Source organism: Watersipora subatra, chromosome 1, assembly GCF_963576615.1.
Source record: "Watersipora subatra chromosome 1, tzWatSuba1.1, whole genome shotgun sequence".
In the NCBI taxonomy this organism is placed as follows: domain Eukaryota; kingdom Metazoa; phylum Bryozoa; class Gymnolaemata; order Cheilostomatida; family Watersiporidae; genus Watersipora; species Watersipora subatra.
Genome location: NC_088708.1, coordinates 64,963,108 through 64,982,705, shown reverse-complemented (window position 1 = coordinate 64,982,705; position 19,598 = coordinate 64,963,108). Strand labels below are relative to the sequence as shown.

Here is a 19,598-nt window from a genome sequence, read left to right as displayed (position 1 = left end):
GCCATCAAATGTGCCAATGTTCCCTCATAATGCTGCACAAAGAAACTATGTTCCAGTAATAACCACTTTGATTGCACATTACCTAATGAAGATACAGTCATCATAATGATAAGCATATCATCGCTAGTAATACTACTATTCAAAAGCACATAGGCTATGTGGCTAACAAAAGGAAATAATGATTTTCCAGGGATGTAAATGTGCTCTGAACAGCACCGCATCACTGAAGCTAGTGTTGACACCACAAGCATGGGAACGCTGCGTTTCTGGATCAACCCCATTACCAAACATTACCCTCAGTAGGCACTCAAATTCCTGTCATATATTTAAAAGTGTTTACTCATCTAGATTATGGGAATTACGGTTCTAGTACTGAAGACCAGAGCATCCTTCTTTACAGATTCAATGAATTATGTGATAAGTAGTGGCAGCTAGCATTCTCTGCTTGATATACTGTTCAGGAAATATTGAAAGTTTAGTGTCCCATAGAGTAGACAATAACCTCAAGTTGTTTTCATCATGTCAAGGGATATGTCAGGTTGGTCATCTTGGTTTGTTTTTAGCTAAGATAATTATAGCTGTCAATCTTAAAATGCATGTATGCTATGACTTGCGTTAATTCCAATAAGCTTGATGGCACGCAAAGCATGACTGTTGACAGAACTGTTTTCAAAATGTTTTCAAATCTAGAAAATGAAGTTGTTCACCCTTTTCTTTTTCTACACAGTGCAAACTACTGATGGCTCCAAGTAGGTTTGTCTATTTGAGCGTTCTAAATTTAAAGGTTGACTTGCCACAAAATTTACATTACAGTTATTTGGTATCATAAGATTCACCATGTCTTACTCTGCTGTGTTGTAGGTGCAAAATATGTGAAAGGGTGATTACAAGCTCTTAAAAGTTCAAAAATGAACAGTTAATCGCCGCCATCACGAAAATGCCATAGTTTGGAATATCATTAAATTGATGACGTTCTCAAACATTTTGGTTATTGTTTTGACACGTAGTGTTATCACACGAAATTAAAAGCGTATAAAAGGCTCAATATAACACTTCGTATAGCACTAGTTTATGACAAACACTGGGTTCTACTAGAAAACCTGTAACAAATATAGATGCTCGCTACTTTACAGTTTTGTCTCGGGTTGGTCTAATCATCTAGTCGTAATCTGATCATGTGACCCATACTTTCTGACAAATAGCGGGAACAATTTCTGCAGCATTTTTCTACTATCACAGGAGACCAACAGGCTCGTTATGTTTATCAGAGAATTATTTGCACTCCTTCGAGCTAAGGTTAAAAAAACATGCTTACCATATTTTACAGTAGTCCAAAAAACAAATGGCAGCAAGCGATCAAATTTGCTTTATCGATCTCGGCCATACAATTCTACCTGCGGTTCACAATTACAAACTAGTCCCAAAATGAAAAAAAATTTCATTGTGGGACTAGTTTGTAATTGTGAACCGCAGGTAGAATTGTATGGCCGAGATCGATAAAGCAAATTTGATCGCTTGCTGCCATTTGTTTCTTGGACTACTGTAAAATGGAATTTAATTACGTTGAAAATTTTAAAGTTTTTGTCACAATTTAGCTTGTTTTTATATTAACGTATTTTAATTTTAACGATCAACGGTGTTGTGTATAGGTATTAATTTTAACGTTTTCCCAAACACTCAACTGCTGCTAATAATTGCAGAACCTTTTTATTACAGTAATTACAAGTTGTATACAAATACATACATGATACAGCTGCTAGTAATACTACAGCTACTAGCACAGTGTGTAGTTATTATAACTTCTTCTCTTCCTTTGTTATTAGTGTTATTTATCAGACCTAACTCTTTCTCTATTGCCTCACCTTCTGAATCATTACAAGTTATTGAAGAGGTGTCAGTGGAGAATCCAAACTTTTCCAGAGCCATGCTGCTTGTGTAGTACTGTGAGTGTCAGTGTGTCTTATTTTCTTTCAACACGGCAGTGCTCACTGCATTGATTGATGTCCCCAACAAACAATAACGCAGTAGCGTGTGCATTGACATCAAATTCCTATCATTATAAATCATTACTAATGGGAAAATAATCATAATTAAGTGCAAAATAATCACGTAATAAAATTTGAGTCAAATTATTTTGTTGGTTTATATTTTAACGATGCTATAGTGGTCATTAAAACGTTAAAATAAATTTCGTTATAAAATTCCATTCAACAGTATCAATAAACAAAGCTATTTAATTTCGCAATTTCGCTCGTTCGTTATGATAGTTTAGTTTCACTCATGAAATTTTCGTGAAAGGATGACTCCGCGAAAGTTAGATGAGGCGAATACATAAGTGTACTAGGGTATGTTTAGCGATGCAGCTTATATGTGAACAGATGCCGCCGAGCCTAGCGTCGCAAGCGTTTTGCTGCGCAATTTATTGCCGTAGTCTCGCAATCAATATGGGAACCAGGCTAAACGGGATCAAGTCGACGAGGCCGGCTGTCAAAGACAATGAAGTCGGCTTGGCTAAAGGCCGGTTCACACTATATCGCCGTATTCTGGCGTTGTTGCCATGATATTTCGGTGGCCGTTGATGATAACCATGTTCACACACTATCACATACCCATCCGTGTTTGCATCAGGAGATACTCCGCGATGTAGTGTTTTCATCTATCTTTTTAAATTTTTGCGAAGAAACCTCTTTGTTTTCGCTTACTAGAATCAAAAACTAGCCCTGGAGCGACTATAATAAACGGATATGAATAAATCACTCTATCAGCGGCGGCGAATTACCATCACCGAAATGGGCCACACAGTCAATGTTCGGCGAAGTATCGGGAAAGTTTGATGGCTGCTAACTTTCCCGACGTGTCCACGATGCTTTGTCGATACCACCGACTCACGGTTCACATAATCGACGATGAACGCCAAAAGGGAAACGCTGACAGTGATATAGTGTGAACCGACCTTGCATTGGCCATATTATGAATTTATATACCGGAGCCGAGTCCCGTAGGCAGGGCCAAGGAGGCGGGGCCAAGCAAGTGAAGAAGCTATATGTATAATGAACCTGATGAGAATGATAGGAGAGGTATAGATAGCGGCATCATAACGGCGATCCCCCTCCATATTGTTACTTGCATGCACAAACATTAACTTCATGTACAGTAGGTGCTCCTCCAACATAAATAATCCGTTCCAGGACCGTTTACGTTATAGGAATTTACATTATACGAACATTAAAATACATGTAATTTGCCTCATCTGTTCCAAGATCTGTCCAAAATCACCCCTTTGTCCAAGCAAAAGAAAAGAACTTGACTTAACTCTTTTAATTTGCGTGCTGTACCGTAACGACAGCATTATTGGTTTGTGTCAACCACTTTTTTCCTTTCTATGATCAATCTGACTGGTTTTATAGACCGTGATTGCGATAATTTTACAACAAATTGATAAGTACTGCACATTTTCGACGTTCATTTACAACGATTTCTCATTTGTTCTAAACAGCCAATTCTATTCTGCAAAGTAAGACTAATAACAGATAGTTTGTACGTGTATAATAAGTCAAAACAAGAAAATATTTTTATTATAAAAAGCGGTTCTACCTAGCCGTCGTCTATCTATATCCAGAGGGTTATGGTTAGGATATAAGATAACTTTCAACATTCAGATTGGTAGACCGAAGCTGTAACACCTGCGCCAATCAATCGTCTTTAAGTATTTATGAGCAATTGTGCAGCTACCTATTCTCCTTTTTGTCGACACATTTAACGATCTATTACGACCAACTAGAATGTCGCGAAATTTATGTATAATGCTATACGCACGACGGTTTTCTTTTCTGCAAGTGCTGACGAGTTAATCTAACATTAAAATCAAATTTGAAAACTCGCCCGACTTGACACGTTACATGGAATTTTGTACATAGTAAGAAGCCAAACCTTCCCATAACTATTTTACGTTATCTGGAATTTACGTTATAGGTGCGTCTACTGCATTTATACATATATATTGCTCAAATATATATTTTCATTGGTGACACACGTGGTGTATTTATTCTTGCAGAGAGTAAACCTACAGTTTCCTTTACACTCGACTATGATCCAACCAAGTTATAAAGTTAGCAAAGATGTTTAATTTTATAGAGAAAATAATTAGAGATGAGATCAGAGTTGCCAATTGAATACATAACTGATGTATCCTAAAGCAGATAGCTGGTTGCAGAACTGCTGACATTTCTATAGACAAGTTAACAGTTTATTAATAACAAACTAAGTGTTAAGTATAAAAGAGAGGATTGCAGAATAATACAGAGAGCACCAGATGAAACGTAAGTATCCGTCGCGTAAGATACAGTGAAAGACAACACGCTGATGGTTGCAGAAAAACATGGCCGACCATTGCACAAAACAACAGTTTGGTAGCAACAGCTGTACAGCAAACAACATATACATGTTAGTAGTATGTAGTATAAAATATAAACAATAGAAACAATTCACACAAATCCTGTTGTTGTTAACAAATGAGAAAATATGTGCCTATGATAAGGCTACGGACATGGCGTGGACGACTTCCGACAAACTATGCCGAATCATTAGTTAAAAGAGTTTTCAAGAATATATTGCACACACATCATTTTAATTAAGAGAAACAAGTATGGGGCCGCTGAAGTATGTACTAGCTTTAACTGTTTCGTACACAAAGAAAATTTACCTAATAAGCAAGCAAATTATTTAAAGTTACAAAATTTGTAAAGGACTTTAAATAATATGTTATGGACGACCCTGAAGTTGCACAACGACAGTTCACAGGCTACCAAGTTCTTTTAGAAATACGAATTTAAAAGCTAAAAATAATCGTAATTTCCCTGATAGCGGCTTACTCATAAATGGTAGGATGAACAAAAGTTGGAAGGGGCACCTTGTAAGTAAAATTGTTAAGTTTGATAAAAAGTTAATATATGATTAAAAAGCGTAAGAAATATTGTATATGTTTAAAAAGAAGATTGGGAGAGACATGATGGTACAACTAGTAGCCAATGTTCTCCTTGATAGTAAGGGACTGTAGCTGTGCACCCCAATTGATATGTATTTTTTTAAGCTATATGCACACTAGCCAATAATCCACCTGTAGATTTTTTCACAAGTCTGCACGAGACCAATTTCCAAAATAAGCAACCATTTATATTGAAAATACAAGCAATACGTGGTTTTACACACAGTAAGTGCTTCAATATTGTAATTATTATTATTAGAAATAATCATACGTTTCTGAAAGTAATGATTTTAGTTTAATCAAGTGATGGAATACTCTATCAAGTAATAAATTTATTTTATTATATGCCAGTTTCTTTCTGCTAGGAAGATGCTAGGTTTTCAGCATCATCGTTGAAACTTCCAAATATTAAGTTAAAATCAGTTAAAACTAATTTAGGAATATACAAAGTTGTTCAAATAGGAGCTTTTTAGAAGCTTCTCTTGCTATTGACAACCATTTTCTGTTAAAACAGTCACAGAAATATAAAAAGCTTGTGTCTGGCCATGTTAAGCAATGTTTACAATTCGGAATAGCTAGAATACTTGTATGCAAGTTATTACAACCAAACTTGTTTGAAAAGGAAACTGCTCATTGTTCATGACAAAACGAAGCAGGACTCATTTGGGTGTTGTGGCTTTTTGATTGCTTATTGTGGCCATGTCAAATCACCCAAAAACTAGAGAGCATTCGAAAATTTAAATAATTTTCCAACAATGTTTGAATCAGCCGAATCATCAAAAAGTGATCTGACTAATCAGTCAGTCCGATATATTTAGTAAAATCTCCTCAATGATTGGCTAGTGCACACACAGCTCATGTTTATGCTAGTGTAAGATTTCAACATATTTAAGTGATATATTAAAATTATACCGAAACGGAAGTCCGACTCGAGGTATCTTTGGCGCGTATAAGGTGATAAATACAATTAAAAGATCGGCAACAGCCATAGTGATAGAAGTAGACAACAGGTCAGGGTGTGTGGTGAGATGGAGAATAAACAACCTGGAGTGGAAAAGGAGCCGTGTTCACGAGAAGCATCACAAGTCACAAGAGAGGGTCACCGCTGCAGAGTCACAGCTCTCCCTCAGTTTTATAGCGCTTCATACGATCAGAGTAGCCCTCTTGTTTAAATAGCACAGGGTCCGCACGAAACTCGACAGTACGGAGGGGCGTAGCACCAAACGCCTTCGTAAATGTCATCATGCAGGTGTTTCTAGCAACCAGATGTGAGACCATGTTTGAGGATAGACTCGTTGATGTAGATTTAAATTTCTTCCTCGCCAGAAGTTTAATTGGAGCTTTGCCTAAAACACAACAATATCAGCATAGCGAAGGATAGTTTTCATATTTCTAAGGTCCCTTTTGGAGGAGTTGTTATTCCTTAGAAGAGATAATAGCATCTGGTGTTTCAAGACACAAAGAGATGACCAAATGGAGCTAACAATTCTATTTGAGTGCCGTAATGTAACAAACTAATCCGCCAGCAAGTAAATTTCACATGATTGCCCCCTTTTTCCGACTGTTTCTATTAACTTATAGTATCAAATACTCCTTTCTGATGTTACCCATTTTTGGAAGTTCAGTAGAAATCAGTTCTCACGCCTTAAATTTCTTAAATTTTCAGCTTAAGTTTTCAGCTTAAATTTCCACAATTTTCAGGTATTTCCATGCATAGAAGGAAGGTAAGGAGAAGCAATCTTCTAAGCATGGAAACACAGCAGGTAGTGAGCGTAGTAAGGAATTAGTACTGAGAAATTAGTGGTTACATCGTATCACGGTGCCAACGTATTCATACACACTCCAGATGGCATCGACGCCGAACCAATACAGTGGTGATTGCTCACAACACTTTCACACCACTTGCACCTAATCGGCACATTCTGTTAGCAATGAATACAATACTTTTGTGTTCTATCAAAAACAATAAGGCTGCTATTGCAGTGATTAGTTTCACATTAAATAAAACCGTAATATCAAAACTGTGATGTGGCTGACTACCAGCTCTGTACGCTGAAACGTTTACACTACCGATACATTGTTGCACGGTTTCTATGTCTAAGGTTCGCTGTAGAACCTTATTTGAGATAGTAAATATTAATATCAGTAGCAATGCGAGAACTTTGATATTGAACTTGTGTGTAAATCCTTATGTAAGCAGTGCTAGAAGTATGTGTAACATATGGCTGGCATATATTAGTAAGAGGCAAATCATTTTGCTGTCACCTATCGAATTATTTGAAATCAAACTTAGATATTGTAAACACAAAAATTCATGTTTATTTGTAGCTGCACCAGAAATACCATGCATTATGCATCAGTAACACGATGGGGAGGAGGTCACACCATTTGTAGATTGAAATGAATAATTTTGTCCTCAGTCAATCACTAAACATTAAAAATGAGTGATATTATGCAATCATGCAACTTTCTGGATCGTCTTTACTTAAATTGTTCATTAATATCTTGTCAACATAGACCTACATAGACTTATATATACAGTATAGTTAACAGGCATACGGTATAGTTAATAAGTCTATGCTTGTCAATGATTATTATCAGTTTAATAAAGCTTTTACAGAGCTCATCAATATTATTCTACCATGAACTAATTAATAATATATACAGAAAAACTATTTATAACTCGTTTAACCAAAATACCTGGTTGTGAATACAACCAATGAGTCAACTTCCCATTTTTTTACTACACTCCCCTAACCAACTTGCTGAACGATAATGAGGAGTTGCTTCCTTAACTCAACTCCAAATTTGGGAGACTCGTTCTGCCATTCCTTTAGCTGAGTGTTTAGGGAGCCCTTTCTATCCGCAGTCAGTCATTAATGCGTATTTTCCTTTTGACAAATTAACAACGTAGTGAATTATATTAAAGCGTCAGAATAAACAGGATATTGTTTATACATGATGATAAATAACCAGTTATTTTCACTGCAGATTATGATAACTATCACTATGAAAGCTAGTCCATCGGTATCAGTACTTTTAGCCCTAATACCGCTTGGTAACAACTGAGACAATTACATAGAAGTAAAGAATCAACTGTAGTTAGGTCAAAGACATCGCTATACACTTTAGAAAAAGTATTTGATGTTAAAAAATAGTTTACACTCTGCCAGCCAAAATGGAATACTGTGAAAACTTAATAAACTTGATGGAAAGCGAAGGTGTTTGGCACATACAGTCAAACATGGATAACTCGCCCACGGATAGCTCGAACACATGGTTGTTTCGAACGGTTTCTTTGGTCCGTTCCCACGTAATGATAAATTGCTATAGATAACTCGAACTCAACACTGTTAATTCGAACTGTTTTTTTGCCCAACGGCTACCGAAACGGTTGTTATCGCTTTAGAATATGACTTTATTCAAAGCCATAGAGGTAAACCTCATTTTTTCGTAATTCATAAGCGTCGTTATTACCACTATCGGCAAAATATTTTTGTCAACGACTTTTCTAAAGGTTTGGTGAAATTTGATTTATACTTCTATACGATGAATAGCGCGGGCTAGCCGGGTCACGCGCGTAAGGATTTTCGCCACGCACATACAAAACAAAAACAGCATGTTGTTTTTGTTTTGTATGTGCGTGGCGAAAATCCTTGAGTGCGTGACCCGGCTAGCCCGTGATGAATAGCTTTCCGACGCTGATTCCGTGTTGAATCAACGTCGGAATGTTGAATGTATAAAACGTCTTAAAAAGTGTTGTAGTTAAACGTATACGTTGTCTTAGCTAAAAAACTATTCATCGTTTGACCTAAACACAGAATACGTGTGTACATTCAATAAGTATCCATTCAAAAAGCGTGAGTGATATACAATGTACCGTAAACCTCGTAAAACTTTTAATTGAACTGCCTCGGAGTGTTGCTCTTAACGAATCCCAGGTAAAGTAAGAAAATCTTTGCATAAACTTCAAGAAAAATCGGCAAAATTGATCATGGGTAAAACGCTAAAAAAAGATGTCTTTTCTTTTGAGCATTTCAACTACGATCAAGTTTTGCCAATGTCAATCTAAAAAATGTCCTGGCAATAACATCACCTCAAACAACAAACCAATCTCAAGTGACAGAAAAATCTCTATACTTTTTGATAAAAACGTTTTAAACTTTACATTAGAAGCATTTAATTTGAAACAAGCCATTTGTGCTTTTGATTTATATTATAGATTGTATATGTACATGTATCTACTAATAAATAAGTAAATACATGGACTTGTGGCAGTGCTCTGATAACTTGAACGCTCTGCTAATTCGAACATTTTTGCTCGGTCCCGTGAAGTTTGAGTTATCCATGTTTGACTGTACATGCTAGAGTGGAGGAGGGCTACAATAAACCCGCATTGATATTTGTCATTAGGGTGTATGCTTAGCAAAGAACAAAAAGCCAAGATAAATCTTCCTTAGCATCTATTGAAACACAAAGACAGGAGCAGAACAATGGAGTCACAAGGGCCAGTAGAAAGGTCGTTCAAGCATGCAATTGAGAAAGATTCAATTCTCCTGATCACACATCACCCACTGATAGCTATGCCAGTAGCTATAACTATAATCAAAAACAGCAGAGCAAAGTGCCAAAAATCTCCTTTTTAATATATGCCAGTCTAGCAGCATCGACTAACTACTGGTTTCATTAGTGTCATTCATCAAATACATAAAATACATGAAAATTAAATTTATAAGAAATCTGCTCAGGGAAGACAAGGGAATGTGTAAAATTTGCTGCTAAGGTTAAAGTTAGTTAATTTTAGCCATCTGTACTCTTTAAGCCCACCATGTATATCATTAACAAAGCAATACTTTCAGAAATCAACAGTGATTGACAGTCCGGTATCGGCTATCCAAGAAAAGCAATTATCTGATAAGCTCAAAGCTTGTAGCAGTCCCACTGCTTGTAGTAGTAGTAACAGTCAGTGCACTCACATCTACATGTCAGACAGGAGCCAATCAGTCATATATCTGCTGTCAAATTCTAGGGGCAATAGAGCCTGATGACAAATGTCAGATAGATATGTCTATGTCAGCCATTCATGTGCTAATCAAGCATTTGCTGCTATCAATGTATTAACTAGGAAAGCTTATGTCTATATATCTCACACTCCTATTCTTGTTGGTTATTCAACAATGCCATCAGCTACAACCTACTCCACATCGTCGATACAATATATAAAATAGGCCACATGCACTGATATTCCGATCAAAAACAACCAATAAATCTATTTGGACTTCTACTCTAATCGTTGAAGTAGAAAAACCTCAACTTTATGCAGTGCAGTTAGACATGAACTCAACACGACAATTCTTCCACACAAAAGAGCTTTTGTAAGAGATAATTCTTCAGGTTAAGTTGTCACACCCCGTCAGAACAAACAAATCATATGTGGCTCCCATCATATTAGAAACAAAAGCGGTGCTAGCGGTTATGCTTTAATAGTACTGCTTTTCATTTTTAATAAAAACTGAAAAATTGGATATCCAGCTGCTGAGAGAGATCGTAAAAACACCAACACTAGGTTATGAAAGAAAAGAAAAAGGTAATAAAAACATTTACATTAAAATAGCCCTTGCAACAAGACAGCTTGCTTAAAATTTAGTGGTTGGCTCTTTGTCACATATGATCTCTCATTAGAGGAACAGCCAGAGATATGCTAGTCAGCATGCCGCTTAGTATTCTACACTTGTACGTGTATGTTACTGTCAAATATCTACTGTTTTACACTAGAACTAGACTGACTGTGGTTAGCTGACCTCCTGATTAACTCTACTAACAAGCCATAACATTTCAAGCACTAGTGTTACATACTACAGATGTTACATGTATTTTTCATCTTCATAGCATGTAAATGGTTTCAAACGTCGCATATTTAATTCTTCAAAGCGATTCAAGGGGGTATTTTTGAAAACATCATATCAACAACGTAGTACTGCGGTATGATGTAAACCTCAATATTCATAAATTATTGCAGAAAAATCTTCGCGATCACAGGTTGGATTTTCATCGTCTTCATTGGTGACATCATTACAGCATCCTTACACAGCTGTTTTCAATGCACAGGTTTTTTAAATTATATTATCTCTGAAATAAATAAAAATTGACTCCTAAGTTGAAAGAAAAAGTTCCCACACGTTTTGACATTGACGCTTGACCTTAGACGCAGTTTAATCATCTCAGTCGTGATATAAAGTATGCACCCCCCCCCCCGCTCTAGCTAAAAGTGTGACAGGTTAAACTAGATATCGCAGAGTTGTGCGACAATTTCTTCATAGCATGTAAACTCGTCAGCTAAGAACAATTCAGAGTTGTGCAACAACTCCTGCGTATCATGTAAATCCGTACTCCTCATTCCTACGATCAAAACCACAGCCTCAAAGCTCAAAAATTCGTAGCATGTAACACTAGTGAAGTTTTGTGTAGAAACACTATCAGGGACAATACAAATTAATCGCTACCATCATTTCTCATCACCAAATAGAAAGAAAATACAAATCCAAGCATACTCTTTAAAGCAAGGATGATATAAAGGATATTCCAACCAAAGGAAAAGACAAAGATTTCAATTGCCGTGAGGAGTTTGTGTTTACTTCAGATGACTATAATGAACAAATTAATAACATGTAATTTTAAATTGAAACCAAACCATAAAAACTAATACCTATGAAATTTATAAATAATCTCAAGGATGTCGCTGACCTTTTTAACTAAGCCGCTATAAACAGTACAGTAACAGCCATGAGCAATTAGTTTAACAGTTCATCAGTTCATGAAGCTATTTTTCTTTCAACCTGATAATCAGCAGCTTCATGGTCAAGGATTGTTTTTATAAAAAATATTTTAAGTTACCAGGTAGAGTCGCTCTGGTTGCTTTAGAGTCAGTGAATGCTTGAGTAGTCCCCTTCCCATACGATTACAAGTCATTCTAGTGTTGGCATCATTAGGTGAAAATTTCAAACAGAATAGTATACAACCCTATAGTAAATACCTTATTCAAAAACTCATTGGTAAAAATTATCAAAATTTAATATACGTACTATACATATTAAAAACTAGTAACAAAATAATATGTTAACCTTAGTAACTATAGTTACCTACAGCAACTTTAATGGATTTAGTAGTTATAATCTGCAATAAAATGTAATGTTACAATGTACTACATGCGATACATACCGAAGGGAGTTCTTACCTCAAGACAGACGCATAACATAAACATTGAACTGAACTAAAATTAATTTAGCTTACTAAACCCATGCTAAGCTATGTTTTAGTATGTATTTTTTAACTATTTTACTGAACTTCAACTTTCTCATCGACAGAATTTTATCACTTATCTGTGTCCAGTTTCATTTTCACAATAACTAATACACCACACTGAGGGAGATCAAGCATCATATCTCATTAATCGTTGTTAGAGGGATTTCAGTGAATAGCATATTGGCATATTTGTTATTTTGATATAATCAGCACACCGACTGCCAAATTAGAATTGCAACATCAAATGTGTATCAACACGCTTGTAAAAAATTTTTATATCATATGGCGAAAAATATTGCATATGGAGAGTCAAAAAAATCCCCGCGTTCTACATCATGGGCCAAAAAACAAAGCCTGTAACGCCTTTATCGTAACACGTATATCGTAACCGGTATATTGTAATCGGTATATCGTAACCCTTATAAACTACAGGATGAAAATATTCGTTGGTTATAAAAATTCGCGATTTCGTGAACAGTCAATTCCGCGAATTATTAAATTCCGTGAATAATTAGTTCTATTTTTAATCATAAGGGATAATAACTGCTGCATCAAATTAAAAACTAGCTGTTAGGCTAGTTTTTAATATAAATACTACACGTAGTTGAGTTCCAAAACATTTTTAAAATCATTGCCTGAGCTTTGAGCTAACACCATTGCTAATGGTGTTAGCTTTTCTTTACAAAATTATTTAAGGTCGTCACAGAATATGCAGAATGGCGTCATCGCGAAAATAGCCGCTAGGCAGAAGTACTAAATGTAGCTGAGTTCCAAAACTTCTTCAAAATCATCGCCGGTGCTTCGAGTTTCATTGCCATTGCATCAAACTTTACAAAATTATTCAAGGTTTTCACAAGTTATTCGGCATGGCTTCGTCATCGCAAAAAATCTCTCCTAGTCTGTTTACATTGAAATCAACTCCATCAATCTTTAATACCGAAGTTGAGGACGATCATGATTCTGATCTGGGCATTATGGTAAGTATTTGATTTGCAGTGCAGATACGTTTTTCCATAATTAACTGCATTAGTTAATTCTTTTGTTTAAAAACTGATCGCTTTTATTAAATACTTCAGCTATTGTTTTTGCACTTCTGCACCACAGCACGTTTTTGCACTTATTAATATGTTTTCTTTTTTGTGTTTACAGCAGATTGAGAATGAAACAACCTAGTCCGATAACGAAAATTAGAGACAAGTAGTAATATTCATCAAGGCAGGAATATTTGGCAGAGAAGCAACCAGTCAACCTAGACCCCTTCATTGACAACGAATCCTTGATATCGCTGCAACAAACATGATTATATTATATATTTTATTTCGTGTATAGATATATTATAATTTATTACAAACTTGAGTGTACAAATAAAATATTTCAAATACAAATAAAATTTTACAAACGATGGAGTAAATATAAACAGTTTAGTCCATATGGCGGTTGTCTAGCAATAAAATTAAACTGGTACTCTTGATAAGTGAATACTAGCGTGTAATGGTGCACTCTGACTAGTTATTTTGGTAATAGCAGCTCTATATCGCTGTCACTGTCTTGGGTAGATGTTAAAGGCAATTCCATCGCTACTACATGACTGGTAAGAAAGTTATCATCAGAACTCTCCTCGTGGCTAACTATTGCAAAGTTCTGCCGGTTGGCCAAAAATTTGTGCTCGTAAAGGCGTTTTTGTTCCTTTTTTAAAACAGATATATTGTTCTCTTTAGCAGCTGCAGTCACTTCCACCTAATTTCAAGACCTCCCTGAATGATTGGTGATTTTTTAAGAATGACCTCTACCACCCTTGTAGCCATGGTGCCTCCGTGTATGATGAAAAATCTCTCTCTCACACTAAAACAAATAACGAAGCAGTCGGATAGAAAAAATTAATATTGCGTTTTAACGAAGAACCAAAGTAAAATTCAACTCATTTAGTAAATGGTTTTGAAAAAACTCATTACTTACCACAAATCGTTGGTTCATCAAAGGCCTCCAAATCGATGAATATTCGTGAAAACCTCTAAACGCAGCAAAAAATTTATAGCTTAGCATGATCGACTCGTAGTTGCAAGCTGTGGTGTATGCATACACCATAACCTAAGCTCGGTTATGGTGTATGCGCACACCGAGACACGCAATGTGCGCATGCGTAAGGTTAACTCTATTGCAAAACGCTATAAAGTTAACTCTTCATAGAGAGTGACAGTTTTCAGCCGCGAATAAATTCATTCACGAATATGCATGAATGGCAATTTTCGCGAAATATAACTCCGCGAATAAATTCGTCCTGTACGGTATCGTAACCGGTATATTGTAACAGGTATGTCGTAACCGGTATATATCGTAACCAGTATATCGTAACCGTTATATCATAACTGGTATATCGTAACCGGTATATCATAATCGGTATATACAAATCGGTATATTGTAACCGGTATATCGTAACCCGAGGGCGCGCTGTATAAGAACTAGGATAGCTAATTTGTTCCAGCAGCACCTAATAATGCCTTTGTGCAGCTCACACAGGACTATGATTCGGTCATATTCACTTATGACCGCAGAATTCGTCAAACTTGGCTATAATATGATCTCCTCGGATTGTATGAAAACCAACCTATCATTATTTTTTCAAAGGAATAACAAGTCCTACTAAGGATAAATTTGAAGCTCAGAAACAAATGAAATGAGTCAACACACCCTTGAGTTATACTGACCTGTTACATTGGCTATGAGATAATTCATGGCTATATCCTCACAGTTCATATTCTTATCGACCCACTGTTTAAGGCCTGAGGGCAGAGAGGAAGTGAAGAGGTAGTGATAGTACTTGTGATAGAATGCCACACCAGTTAGTACCATGCTGATATTGCTCATCCATTCACTGTCATACTTGAGCTCTGTACCATTCATTGTATGCAGCCTGTAGTTTATAATTTATAGATGGAAATAGGGCAAAAAGACATTGTGTATGCACCTCTGTGTATCAACATGCATGTATACGTACCTGTATATGAACATACATGTGCATCTGCATATTAACATACATGTACACCTGTATGTCAATATACATGTATATCAACAGACATGTACATCTGCATATTAGCATACAAGTACACATGTACATGTATATCAACATACAAGTATAAGTACTATCGTGTACCTTTTCTCTTAGACAATAGTGTTATGTGAACACATATGTACCAGCAAACATACACATATGTACCAGCAAACATATACACATATGTACCAGCAAACATATACACATATGTACCAGCGAACATACACATATGTACCAGCAAACATATACACATATGTATCAGCAAACATATACACATATGTACCAGCGAACATATACACAGATGTACCAGCAAAGATGTGCAAATATGTACCAGCAAACAGGTACACTCATATGCTGATGTAATTAAATACTTGTGCATTCATTTAACATCACTTCCTCATCAACTTTTGCATTAAAAGGAGAATGTCATGAAAGACATGCTATATATGGGTACATAGATGTCACATTCTTCATACATATCACTATAAATATATACAGTTAAATGCGGAACATAAGAGAATAATTTAAAATAAAGTATGGCACATATACACTGTTGCTAAGCAACTAGAGAACACATAATTATGCTTAACAAAATAAAACACAGTAAGAGAGGCATAGAAAAAAACATGAATTCAAACAATATCACGACCCAACCAAAACAACAGCTGAAAATCCTAAATAAGCTATTTAGGACTTCCATCTGTTGTCACTGATGTAGTCATGGAAAGTATGGCAGTTGGCAAAGCAAAGTCAACTTTACTGCTCACAAATCCGGTGCATATATGCACCGGATATATATATATATATATACCTTGGGGGAAACCCAACGAGCCTATCAGAATTCTCCACCCAGACCCGATAGCCAAATTCAAGTTCTTCGACAGGCACCATTGTGATGTCATCGTCTATGGTGAGCACACAGTCTGTCTCTATCTCCTCATACGGGTAGAACCTGTTGCTAAGCCAGTTGTGTTTAGAACGGATCACCTGTCAGAAATGTGTTTACACTCATGGCTGGCACCTATCTACGACCACACAAGACATGAAGGTAAGAATAACAACTGCAGCTTATTTAAAGGAAGATTTATGATAGATGACTTTAAGACGCAACCTCAGTCGAAAATCCTAAGATAAAACTAAAATGCAAATAGCATAAGATTCATCAGGTTACATCAGCAATTTTTAATTAATGATTTGTATTTTTTCTGTCAGTTGATAAAATACTTATTGTGAAATATGTCAGAGTCATTCTTGGGATATTTGATTCTTTGTACAATATAATTGTCAAGAACATTAGTAAATGAGAAACTTGTAATTGATGAAACACAATTTGGATGTACTATGAGTCAAACAACCAAAGAAATCTACGCAAACATCGCAGATATTTTTCATACATGCGAGCCACACTGCTCCTCGCCTACCAACTGGGCCCTGCACCTCAATTAGCCAAGCTATTGTCCACATGAAGCCTTCAATGATTTTTAACGGTGCATTCTTAATAATTGTCTTACTTGATACATATATAAAATTCAATGACTGAGTAAAAATTATCACAAGAGCAGTCAGTGTAACTTATGGAATACTACTTACACGCATAAGGTTTTAGTTGATCAAAATTAAATATTACGTAAAATTACCTTAAGAGGAACAGTTATGATTGGCCAATGACTGTCACTGGGAGGCTTTACTTCTGGATTATTCCAAATGATAATTATCTTAGCAACACTTTTACTACGGGCGATGTTGAGTACGACTTGCTTCATCAGCTCAAAACGGTCATATGTGAGTATGACAGCAGTAAAGCCTCGTTTTTGACTGGGTATGAGGGGAACGAAAAAGGGATTCTTAGGTGCTGCCGGAACCAACGGTCTATTCCAGTCCTCATATGATGGGGCCTGATATGGGACCACTCGGGCATTCAATATATCTAAAGTAACCAGAGCAATTCTACCTGGTGACTTGAAATAGTTCTCATAAAAAAACAATCCCTGTTCCTGAAGCTGCTGATAAGCATTTCCATCTGATGAAAGACGAGTCAGAATCATTGGAAGTTCTTCGAGACTATGTTCATTTAAAAAAACGGCAGCCCGTGCCCAGTCGAGCACTTCTGAAAATGGCATAACATATGTATCCATGCATACCACTGGTACACATCCCGCACGTAGTGAGTCATGAAGGTAAATGCTAGCCAGCTGCCTTTCCTTTGTTATCAAGCAATACTTAGAGTTTGTGAGTACTGATGGATATTGATGCACTTTGCCCCTGCTATCATGTCGGAAATTGGATGAGGAATGGGAAGCATTCGTAAGAATAACTACATCAGATCTCCCATTGGCAAGTTTTACCAGTTGATTGTGAATACTCCTGTAGTATGTGTGTTGCATTGTAATAAAAAATATACTTCGGCTTAAGCTGCTACTTTTGGTAAAGTCTTTATCAAGTTGGTGAGGATTAAATAAAGGTATTGAAATATCAAACGTTCGTCTGTAAGACCTTTGAGTAAAACCACTACTTGTCAGCATTGCCTTGCCATGAGAAAAGGTGAGGGTAGATGAGTAGTCAGGAAATACTCCTGGTAGCATATTGAATAACAAATGATTGGTTCCATTATTCCAGTGAGGCAATGAAGATAGTACCTTAGCTGCACTTTCTGGTGAAAAGTTTTCGCGGTTTAACAGATCTATCGAGGGTATAAATATACAAGCTCTCTGTACATCCCTTACTATGTATTCACTATGAGTGATAGCCCAAAGCATCTGGACATATTCTTTAGAAGGCAGAGGAAGTATGTCTTTAAGATCTTTGTCTACATATCGCACAATGTCATACACATACACCGACATTTTACCCAAACCATCTTCAATGCATTTATAAGAGTCAATGCAATTCCAGTAGGTGCATTGGGCATGCGTTGGGGTGAGTGTGATGTTAAGATCTATTTTAACAATTTCATTTCGCCTGCTAAATATGGATTCTTGAAAATGATGATGCTCTCCATCTGATAATTGATCTGGAGGTAATGAAAGCTTAAACTGTAACAATGTACTCAAAACAAGAGCTGATAAAACAATAAGCAAAAAGACGAAAAAATCTTTTTCATATCTCCTCAATTTTCCCATGGCGCAGAAGGTGAAGAAAGTATCTAGTTTATGACAATGTCGCAGTGCCTATGTGATGCATGGCGGGGAGGTTTCTACCTACAAAAATACAACTGAAATCAAAACCTATAGGCTCTTCAAATTCATTAGCAACTATGTATAAACTGTTTGAACACCAATGTATGAAAATAAAATGTGTTGGCAAAAGGATCTTCGCAAATTCAACGTTTACATTGGTAGTAAGAATTGCTAAAGAGTAAATAGGCCTACATTCAAAAGTTTATAGTCACCAATTCCTTTGAAAAATAAAACATTTGAGCTGCTTCTTGCTTTTACAGAATTAATTATAACCAAAACCAAGTCGCTAGTTTATGGATTCAGATTTTTATACTATTACAATGCTTTTAAATAGTGCTGATTAATCTTAACTTGAAACGCAATCAATTATAGATATTGTAATGACATACAAGAAGAGCTAGTAGATCTAGACTACCAACTTAGTAAACAGTGCTGTGTATAAGCATGCTCTTTTGTGTAAACTTAAAACTAAATTAATGCGTGATTAGCTTCCATTTAATTAGCACAATAGCAAATAAGCGGCCAAGCTGAATAGAGCTAATGTCGGCTGGACAGGTAAGATTAATAATCCAAAGCGTGAAGCAGGTTCCAATGTTTTACAAACATTTGTTCCTGTACAATATGATTTTGTCATAGGTTCTTTAGCTGATGAAACAAAACGTAATGGTTTTTAATTAAATATTTGAATAATCACCTCAGCTTTAAAAACCACGACTAAAAAGCGTAACTATAGGCTATTACTCAATTATTGCTTTGATGAAACTGTTTGCTAGACGCGACTGACGAACTTTTAGTTGAAAATGGCCATAATAGCGTAATAGCAGACTCACAATGGTAAAATTAACAGCCTTTGCGGATTCATTGCTTTGGTGTGATACGTATATATGTCCCGTAAATAAGCTTGTCTCGTCAACAACTCGAATGGCAACTCGTCAACAAGGTTCAATCGATTGCTGGCATTGCGATTTCATAGCTCTTGGTACAGTACTTTACGTTGGACGAATAAGTGGGGGCTAAAAAATAGATAGGGCGGCACTCAGTAGCTGCACATTAGTTAATGCAGTACGACCAAACGCATCGTTTATAA

At 36.2% G+C, this 19,598-nt stretch overlaps 1 protein-coding gene across 2 annotated transcripts; it reads right to left on the bottom strand.

The window, feature by feature from the left end:
- Positions 1-4,231: 4,231 nt before the first annotated feature.
- LOC137387871 (exostosin-2-like) lies at positions 4,232-19,443 on the bottom strand. 2 transcript variants are annotated; one of them, XM_068074406.1, is made up of 5 exons: positions 19,342-19,443; positions 16,973-18,532; positions 16,147-16,322; positions 14,992-15,197; positions 4,232-6,330 (listed from the first exon to the last, which is right to left on the bottom strand). In XM_068074406.1, exons 2-5 carry the CDS (start codon positions 18,452-18,454, stop codon positions 6,098-6,100), a joined length of 2,097 nt encoding a protein of 698 aa, XP_067930507.1. In that variant the 5' UTR covers positions 18,455-18,532; positions 19,342-19,443; the 3' UTR covers positions 4,232-6,097. The 2 variants fall into 2 exon arrangements, with proteins under 2 accessions (XP_067930507.1, XP_067930544.1); XM_068074443.1 differs by lacking the exon at positions 19,342-19,443 and adding an exon at positions 19,206-19,256.
- Between the last annotated feature and the right edge of the window lie 155 nt (positions 19,444-19,598).

Excerpts from the sequence above, each read along its gene's own strand:
- LOC137387871 (XM_068074406.1), bottom strand. The coding sequence starts at position 18,454 with ATGGGAAAATTGAGGAGATATGAAAAAGATTTTTTCGTCTTTTTGCTT. Across the intron at positions 16,323-16,972 it reads TCATAACTGTTCCTCTTAAG|GTGATCCGTTCTAAACACAA; the intron begins GTAATTTTACGT and ends CATTTCTGACAG. Across the intron at positions 6,331-14,991 it reads TCTCATAGCCAATGTAACAG|GCAAAGCTCCAATTAAACTT; the intron begins GTCAGTATAACT and ends GTTGTGTTTTAG.